General features: G+C 39.6%; 1 protein-coding gene across 1 annotated transcript in view; it reads right to left on the bottom strand.

The window, feature by feature from the left end:
* Positions 1-4,061, bottom strand: part of LOC104956450 (collagen alpha-1(XXII) chain-like) — a gene marked incomplete at its 5' end in the record, with an annotated part of 8,860 nt that extends 4,799 nt beyond the window's left edge. Inside the window, 3 exons of the mRNA XM_010783932.1 lie at positions 721-996; positions 2,819-2,942; positions 3,950-4,061. Coding sequence (XP_010782234.1) covers positions 721-996; positions 2,819-2,942; positions 3,950-4,061 — 512 coding nt within the window. The remainder of the gene's footprint in view (positions 1-720; positions 997-2,818; positions 2,943-3,949) is intronic.
* Between the last annotated feature and the right edge of the window lie 6,157 nt (positions 4,062-10,218).

The raw sequence follows: 10,218 nt of genomic DNA, 5'->3' as shown, positions 1-10,218 counted from the left end.
ACGAGATAGGGACACATGTTGATGTAGAAGAGACATGAAGAAGAGGGGACACATGTTGATGTAGAAGAGACATGAGGAAGAGGGGACACATGTTGATGTAGAAGAGACATGGAGAAGAGGGGACACATGTTGATGTAAAAGAGATATGAGGAAGAGGGGACACATGTTGATGTAAAAGAGACATGAAGAAGAGGGGACACATGTTGATGTAGAAGAGACATGAGAAGAGGGGACATGTTGATGTAAAAGAGACATGAAGAAGAGGGGACACATGTTGATGTAGAAGAGACATGGAGAAGAGGGGACACATGTTGATGTAGAAGAGACATGGAGAAGAGGGGACACATGTTGATGTAGAAGAGACATGAGAAGAGGGGACACATGTTGATGTAGAAGAGACATGAAGAAGAGGGGACACATGTTGATGTAGAAGAGACATGGAGAAGAGGGGACACATGTTGATGTAAAAGAGATATGAGGAAGAGGGGACACATGTTGATGTAGAAGAGACATGAAGAAGAGGGGACACATGTTGATGTAGAAGAGACATGAAGAAGAGGGGACACATGTTGATGTAGAAGAGACATGAGACACATGTTGATGTAAAAGAGACATGAAGAAGAGGGGACACATGTTGATGTAGAAGAGACATGAAGAAGAGGGGACACATGTTGATGTAGAAGAGACATGAAGTTTAAATATGAAACCACAAAGACTCACATCGATGGGCACGCTGTCGTATAGCCTCTTCCCGATCACAGTCTTCCCCTGGATGTCGATGTCCTCGCGGTCCCCGATGGGCAGAGTCTGGATCAGTTTGCAGTCCAGATACAGAGACACGGACTTGGCCTCCACGCTCATGGCGATCTTGTGCCAGTTGCGGTCGAACAGGTTGTCGACTTCAGGGCTCTTGAACACGGCTCGGACCGCGTCTTTGATCAGGCCGACGGCGTTATATTCCACCGCTTTGTTGTCTCCGTCCAGACGTATCGACACCTGGAGAGACACAGGACAGTTTAAAGATAGGAGGGGGGAAACACAGGCAGTCAGTAACAGTTTTTAAAAAAAATTATTTGTTCATTCCACACATGGCAGTTATTTTAAAACAAAACATGTACACTTATACTAGTTGTTTTTTTGATAGCACCTGTTTGCAACCCACACATTATGTATCACTTGTATATAGACTCTTATGGCACTATTGTGTTGCACTGTTGGAGGAGCCTGTGACCTAAGATTTTCATCGACATAACTACACTGCATCTACTGTATGTACACATGAAAATAAAAGCCTTGAATCTTGAATGAATCTTATTTTACCAGCCCCTTCTTACAAAAAAAAGAAATTGGTTAGGGTTCGGAAATAACCATTAAAAAGTCAAATGAAAACAATATTCTTTCAGTCCCAGTTGCTTACAGATACTGAAATATAAAACCAGAACACAATCACAAGTCAACTTCATACTGTCGGGAGAGGGGTCGGTAGAATAATCGATTATTATTCACCAGGGCTGCCGAATAATCGATTTTGATCATGGTCAGTTTCTGGCAACCCTAATACAAATATGTATGTACCTATATATACACAATCAACAGACCCATTTATACACATGCACACATTAAAACATAAGTAAAAGCACAACAATCAATCAATCAATAACTGTGCTTAATCACATGTATATTTTCTACTTTTTTAATGCTATTTGAGACGTTTACATTTTGGATTGTTTATTTCTAGTCTTTTAATTTCTCTAATGGCTTGTCTTTTTAAGCCCCTGCAACATAAACATTTCCCAAATTGGGCTCAATAAAGTACTTCTTATCTTATCTTGATGTGCCTGTTCGCTCCTTGAGTATTTCTATTCACTGCCACTTTGTTCTTCTATTCAAAAAAGTGAATTATGATGTTTTATTAAAGACTGTAATGATCTCCAGGGGGAATTCACAAGCTACTCAGAAGTCTAAAAAGTATTTAAAATAATCGCCCTATTCACCAGCTGCAATATGTCCATATTTTGTAATCAATCATAGTAATATAATATATGTGCATAATGACTACTTTTGGTACTTTGAGTAGATATTAATTCAAGATCGCTCAATACCGCTTATATTGGATACCGATACAAAACCATTACATTACAATTTAAACTGCAGTAAAGCTTCCTTAAAGGTGGGGTAGGTAATTTTGGAGAAACCAGCTCGAGTGCGCTACAATTTGAAAATACACAACCGGAAGAAATCAGCCACTTCCTTACAGAGCCCCTCCCCCAAGACACACAAACGCGCACATGACCAATGAGGGCACGAGATACGTTTGTGCACAGATGGAAGGCTGACAGGCAGGTAGGCCATCCAGTTACTTTAGCCGGGCCGGCTCAGATGATTGGTCGAGCTTTTTACAGCGCCACGGCTTCCACAGATGATATTTTTTTATGTATTTATTGCTATCGGGATGTTAAGAGTATTCTATGGAATATAACAAAAAGTGATTCTGAAATAAATTACATACCCCACCTTTATTTAACTTAAAAATGATTTGCGTACTTGATACTTTTAAAAAACGTAGAGGATAAGGCATAATAAGACATCAAATATTAGCTTAACACAATCATGATAGTATTACAGTTAGAATAATAACATTGCATTTAAAAAGCATGATTGGAAGTCTAAATATAATTCCTCTTTTTATGCCCAATGATTTTCAAAAGGTCTGAAGAGTTGGAGAGGAGAGTCTATTCTGAGTTGACATAGTAATGTCTAAATCCAGACACATACAGTAATAGTCATATTTACTACTGTTTACATTCGGCGGACCCACCTGTGGGATTCCATATTTGTCGAAGACCTGCCAGAGGTACCAGTCTTCCCGTCTTGAGGTCTTCCTGAATTTGAACGTGGTCACAAAGGCGTATTCATCTGGCAAACCCTGAGGAAACACATCCCTGCAGAAAACAAGCACATTGTTAGTATTAAAATAAACTGCTCTTAATTCTACGTTTTCTGATAAACACAGGGTTGAAGTGACCCGGTTAAAGTTTAGAATTGAATGTAAAAAACTTCAAATTAAACAGTTTCTATTTTTTACTTTGTTACCGCTAAAATGTCATTGCAATATTCTGATTATGAACAACACTTTTGTATGGAGTATCTTAATTTGATCAGGACTGTAAGAAGTGCTGATGGATCCGATAACATTTCATGACTTCTGAGGTTAATTAAAACATGCATAAGTACATGTAAATGTCATCAATTGTGTATATTCAAAGTAGGGTCCCAACAGGATTCTCTATCCATGACTTTAAAGTAACTTCTTAACAACTATTCAGAACAGATTTGGCAGATTATTTGGCATTAATCACCAACAGATCTTAAAAGGAATTATCTAATTAAAAGGCAGTTTTTTTTCTGACATTCAACAAAGTTTTCTTTTTGGGATTTGTGCAAAATAATTGCTTAGGATTTAGGATTAACTATATTATTTATATCACTAATAATATATTTTAATAGCTATTTGCATTATTTTTATTAAAACATTGTATTTATTTATTTATTTTTAAAGGAAAAAACAAATGTTTTCCTGCAGAAGTATTCCATTTAAAAAGAAAAAAATCTGCATCCAGTGCTCCACAGTTTTTAGACTTTTGTTTATGGCATTCTTGATTCTGCTTTTTTTTAAATTTGTATTTCTGCGTTTGCACACGGCACTTCTCTCATGCCTTTTTAAGGGGGTTGCTAATTAGGATAAACTGGCACACTCTTAATTTTGGCTGACGATGGGATTCATCATTATAACACACAGGTACCAACAATCCTGCAGTTTAAGAACACATCATGAGTCAGGCGTTGACTTTTCAAGAAGTCTCTCTCCAGGACACATTTGGGGAACAACAGAGGAAGATATTGGTGATTAATGCTTAATTGTTTGCAGTATAACAGTGAGGTCACTTACTCTGTTTGCTGGACAATGGGCATGGTGCCGAGGCGAACGTAAGCACTCTGGCCTTCATCGATTCTGGTGCCCAGGATGTCTCTCACGTTAAAGAACTTCATCAGGTCGAACCCTGCAGCAACACAGTAAAACAGCCAGGTTGGACTCTCTCTCACTCTCTCTCTCACACACACACACACACACACACACACAAACAGGCGCACAAGGCTCTTATGTCTTGAGGTTGAGTTACGTCTTTGTCAGAGTTCTCGGGGCATACTGAGGTTTAACTGGGTCAGTTCCACCACACCCTGCAGCAACTGTGTTTGTGGCTTCTTGGAGAGAGATTAAAATCACTGAATAACTGGAAAATAGGGCCGTTTGTTCGCCATTCAACATGTGTTTGATTCGCTGCCAGAGGAAAAAACGAATTGCCATCGCTGGTAGGGTCTGTGTGCGACTGAGAGTGTGTGTGCACGTGTGTGTACGTTGCCCTGCGAGTGCCATTTGAAGTGGTCTCACCACAGGTCATATTTAGGTGGTTATAGAGGACACTCCCTTATACAACAAACAAGAGCTGTAGCTATGGCAATGCCAGCAGGAGGAGAGCGGTCCAGCTGCTGCTCATGGTGCGTGTGCATTGAGCTCAACTGAAAGCAGACGGAGCCATTAGTCATCCATCAGCACGAGTACAGTCCCCACATATTCCTGCATGGCCTCAGTAATGCAGCAACATCTACGAGACATAAGGTTTCCGGTGGGGAATATGGAAACCAGCGCACTAATGTGCCGAGGAGGAAACCGGAACATTAAGGTGGTAATGTGAGAGTCTGGCAGGAGCTTAGTGGAGGTCATTAGAAATAGCCTGGAAACAGGTGGTAAGACACGGACCATGAGCAACAGAGTAAAGAATAACATTAAAGACAAGAGGCTTCTTAACAGAAGGAATAACTGAGGGGGGGTCAGACGTCCACCTGATACTCTGTCTGTCAGTTAAGGGCCTCAGATGGATGGAAACGATAATAGAAATGTTCCACGGGGGGAAAGTTTCTCTGTGCAGGTCTGAACATGAATACAACTTCTTTTAACAATACCCATACATATACATTCATTTAGATGCCAATAATTCACTTGAATCTTCAACAGTTACCTCTAAAGGTCAGTAGATGGAGCTGTCTCTGCTTTGTCTTAAATGTAAGCTTGAAAATAAGTGTTTGTGTGTTATTTTGGATTTTAAACTTGTTTTTTGTCACATTTTTCCACAGTGAAAGACGTTTTTAAGAAGCTCTTTGATGAATTAAAGAGGCAAAACTAAATCAAAACATCTGTTAGGAAAGGAACTTGGGTAATGTGCAGTGAGTAATTAAAAGAAATAAGTTGAAATGTGATTCTTGATGACCAAGAAGCACTGTTTTTTGTTTTTCCTTTGTGTTCTGTAACTGTTCTGCTGCCTATCTTGGCCAGGACCCTCAATGAGACTTTCCTGATTAAATAAAGGTCAAACCAAATAGAAAATAGATAAAAGTTTCCCTTCAAATATACAAAAAACTGCTTTACCCATTATGTTGCTCTGACTAAGATATTTGAAATATATATACACTTATTTGTGTATACGTTATCAGTCACATATATGTAGCTTGTATAGCGTTAGCACATGGTTGCTTTTTGCCAAGAAGAAACCCATACACTATAACATTCGTCAGGAGAACTAGCTCATCTGGAAATGCCTGAACTATCATTGTGCTCTTTGATGGTACCTGTGTAAGTTTTTTTCCAGTTGTTACAATGTTGAGGACACACTCTTGTAAACACAACATCTCAGGTTGAACACATGCAGCTAATCTCACAAAAAGTCTACTTCAATCATCTGATAGAAACCTCGTTTACAGATGCTTTTCTTAATTCTGAATCACAGTCTTTTACAGAGACCATTCAAACTAATTCAGCAAGTGAAAAGCTCTTGCACCATGAGAATTGGTGATGCCATAATGCAGGAGGTCTTGCTGATTATCAGACTGTCTCAAGCCATACAGCTGTGAGTCTCTCTGGCCTCTGACTGTCTTTGTCACCACGCTTGCATTGAGCACATTCACTCAGCTTCTGTGGCTGTTTGGGGGCCTTCTTCAGCTCAGAGCTGTAATTTGGACTGGCAGTGGATAGCGTATAATCAAGCCGAAAAGTTATTTTGGACAGCTAAAAAAAAAAATGGACCGATGGGGTGATCTGCGGGTAAAGCCAGATGAGTTCACTGACTGGGAAAAAAGGGAAAAAGCATACACACAGCATTCCCTTGATCAGAGCAGATGGCAGTAGTTTGTCGTCGATAGTGAGAGAAGAGCCCACAAAGACGCTCTGCAGCCTCTAAAGTGTTCAGCACCCTGAGGGGTTAGACATGATAAATACAAGTCTGGCTCAAACCGCAGGTCTCTTGGCTGTAAAATCATAATCAGTGGTGAAATAGTCTCGTCATTTCTCATGGAGACCTAAACTCTCTTTGCACTGGCGTACAGAACATTGGGCAATTATAATTACAGCAGCAGAGCTGGTGTAGTGAGGACAAAAATGGTCAAGAACTTATCTGCTTGTGGAGAAAAATCATCAAGTGCCTATAAAAATTTGGAGAACAAAGGACTTCACTCAAATGAGTTTCACAACAAACACAGCTTATGTGTTTTGGGGAAAACTTTGTCAGAGTGTTTGAAAACAGCAGTCTGAGACCAATGCAGTTTTGGGATCTGATGATGACACACTGTCTGTGCTGTAGTGTAGGTAGAGACCATCAAATAACCTCCTTATACTTTCTCTCACTGTGCAAACATCCAAAGAAAAATTAGAACCTTCCTGGGGACCAAATGTGGCCTTAACAAGAGCTCCTGGTGGTCCACGTACCATACTTTGGAAACCGCTACGATATAGAAATCAAGGTACTCAATTACAGTAAAAAAGGACTCAAAATGATTCAAGTAGTTCACGTGGTATGGTGGAGTAGAGTAAATAGTGTACAGTATATTTATGGTGTATTCCACAATAACCCAGCTTATGGTTTCCAAAAAAAAGATGTTCTCATATAATTTTCCAAGCGGAACAAGCCTTAAATTGGAAAGACAAACAAAACACAGCCCAACACGAGTTATGCCAATCAAAGCACATTTGACAAAGTGGTACGCTGTGTACGAAAACATCTGTGGGTTTGAGTTATCTCATGTTTCCTTACTTTCTGTGTGGTTTACAGTTAACGCCATAATAAGCATAATTAACATACTCAATGTGGATTATCTGATGTGTCTCGACAGTGGGAAGTGACGCTGGCTCTGATCAGAAACATACAAATGTATTGTGTATATAGAGGCTGTCATACTTGCTCTTTTGACTGCTTTATCTACCAAAAGAGCAACACTAACTTATCGTTAGTGAAGACACGTGACTAATGGTTAATTTCAACTGCTGGTTTGACTCATATCAACTTACTTTAGGTCCCAGCTGTATTCCTAGATATCTGGCTTTCTAGATTTGGTTTTCCGTTGTCTCTATAGGCGGAGATCTTCCTGACCTACATAGCGATGCCGCTCGAAACAGCAACCAAACAAAAGAGAAACATTGCATTACGTCATGAACCACGACGTGCCTTTGCTAAGGAAATATTTGCGGTAATAATAATAAAAAGGTGATCAATATATGAGGTAGCTCCGCTATTTGAAAGTTCCGGGTTTCTGCAGAAGGTCCTGCGTGGTGCTTCTCACGTTTTTCTCTGACCAATCAGAGGGCTGCAGTGTTTTAACTCCACCTCTATTCATCCAGGGCAAAGAAACACACCTGTTCGGAGATTCGAGTCCGACCTGTGGCTCTCTCCTGCATGTCAGCCCCCTCGACCCCCTTTCCAAGCTATAGAGAGGCGAAGTCCCTCCCTTTCCGGGGGACCTCCATGGGACCTTATTTTGTAAAAATTATGTATTGAAGTCAACGGCGAGAGAAAAGTTATCTTTCGATCCCGTTTGAATTGTGCCACGAATTACAAATATGATGTTTGGCAATTTAAAAGATAATTTTGAAAGTCAAAAAAATAAAAATGTGTCGTAAAACTGTGAAGTAACACATTTTTTGGTGTGAAACCGCTCAATGAACTACATCTCCCGTCTCGCACCACACACCCAGACGGCCGTCACGTTGGCACATTTCACTTCTTTCTTTCAGAATGAGGCGAAAAGTATTAAAAGAGGTGAAAATCACTCCAAGTCTGGGCATGTTGAGAGCTGTACATACACACAAGGGGAGTTAGTCGGTTCCGTGAGAGCCAGCATGCGGGACCGGGATTCTGGGATTTGTAGTCTTTCTAGTTGCGTATTTTTCATATTCTTATATTTCAACAGTTTTACGACAAACTGTGACTTTTTTGACGTGGAAATTATTTTTTAAATTGACAAACATCATATGTGTAACTCGTGGCACAATTCAAACGGGATCGAAAGATAATCTTTCTCTCCCCATTGACTTCAATACATCATTTTTACAAAATAAGGTCCCACGGAGGTCCACCAGAGCTGTAGTCTATCCTCTATAAGGACATCTCTCAGACTTTTGCAAAAACATAATCGCAATGCACTTTGTTATTATACACTGTAATATATTCCTTTATACTTAGAAGTACCAGATTCCAGAGGGAAATCTGACTTTTTCCTTCTTTTAAAACCTCCAAAAATACGTTTTGAATGATGTCTAACAAAGCTAAACGTTGATGGAACAATATGTTACAGACATTTCATTATATTGCCAACTCTTTAGTTTAGTTCAGTGATTGGCATAGATGATAAAGTACTCCACATAAGTCTGTTTGGAGTTTGAATCAAATGTGTGCATGTTTTTTTTACCATCTGCTCTGGTTTCCTCGGGATAAAAAGAAATAGGTAAGATGAATGATGTGACTTTCAATTGTCCGTAGGAGTGGATGTGACTGTTTTAGTTTTCAGGGGTAAGATCCACCCCCATCATGGATTGAAGTCTTGTGGATGTAATTCTCATTTCTCATAGAATAAATCCTCTTTTATGGTGAAATAAGAATTGCATTTGTCTTGCCTTCAGGGACGTTAAGTAACCCATGACAGCTGATATGTTTTATAGTCGGAAAATTGCTTTTTTCTGAAGAAACCAAGACTACAACTTGGTAAAAAAAAAAAAACAGGTACAAATTTGGTAATTTACTACAAAAACCCATATCAATTGACACAGATTATCAGGTGTCACTGTGCCGCAGAAGGTGTTAAGAATCAAACTCTCAAAACACAGCTTTCTCGCTCTGACATCTCAGTTTCCATGAGGTTCAACAGTGCATCTGTTTTCTCCCTCAGTGTGATGGATGTGGGTGGGAGACGCAGACAGGAATTCAGAGCCCCCAAAAGACACTCTTATAACAACATCCGACCTTTCTGGTAAAACGCTATCCAAGAGCTCTGAGAAACCTTAAACACAGCAGCTTGGAATGTATTAAATAACAACATCAAATGGTAGAGTAACGTGGGTTGACGACTCTCTACCGACAAACGTTTAATTAAAAGCCGCATTTAAAGGAACATGTTTTGTTTGCAGATCTCCCTCCCAGAGAGAATGCTTTATCGACTGGGATATACATTTACTAATCATAGATATTAATGTACAACGTACAGAATGTTGTCTTAGCTTAGCATGAACACTGGATACAGGGTGAAAACAGCTGGTTTGATACACTTTATTTTCGGTTTAACTGGATATTTGTGTTTAACCCTCCTTTCATCAATCATAACTTTTTTGTTTTACATTTGATTGCATTAAGGCTTTATGATATCCTTCACAGTAGACATTTGAACATATTAAATTGCTGATCACCACTTCCATTGAATTTTGGATGATTTAGTCAACTTTGTAACACCCATGGTGTTCCCGGTCAAAAATTACCGCCATAAACAAAAGGAATTAGTAACCATCCGGATCAGATAAAACACACACACACATACTCTAGATGTGTCCCCCTCCCCCCCCTTATGAGCCCATCCCCCCATGTGAATCACACTTGGCACACACAAACACACACAGAACATTTTGATACATTTCCCGCTCTTATGTGCCCATCCCCCCACATGGATCAAAGCTGGGACACGCAATACATGTTCAGTGTCTGTTCTTTGTATAATTTACTTCAGTTCTTCATGTAAACCAGAAGTCTGATACAATATGTACAGTTTGAAAGGGTGTTAAATGAAATTTGGTGATGATTAATGGTTTTTGTGTTAATGTAATAGCAGTTAAAACAGGACCGGTCA

The sequence above is a fragment of the Notothenia coriiceps genome, unplaced genomic scaffold (assembly GCF_000735185.1).
Source record: "Notothenia coriiceps isolate Sejong01 unplaced genomic scaffold, NC01 NC01_scaffold00026080, whole genome shotgun sequence".
In the NCBI taxonomy this organism is placed as follows: domain Eukaryota; kingdom Metazoa; phylum Chordata; class Actinopteri; order Perciformes; family Nototheniidae; genus Notothenia; species Notothenia coriiceps.
The sequence above is the reverse complement of the archived record's forward strand: the minus strand, read 5'-3'. Positions and strand labels throughout refer to the sequence as shown.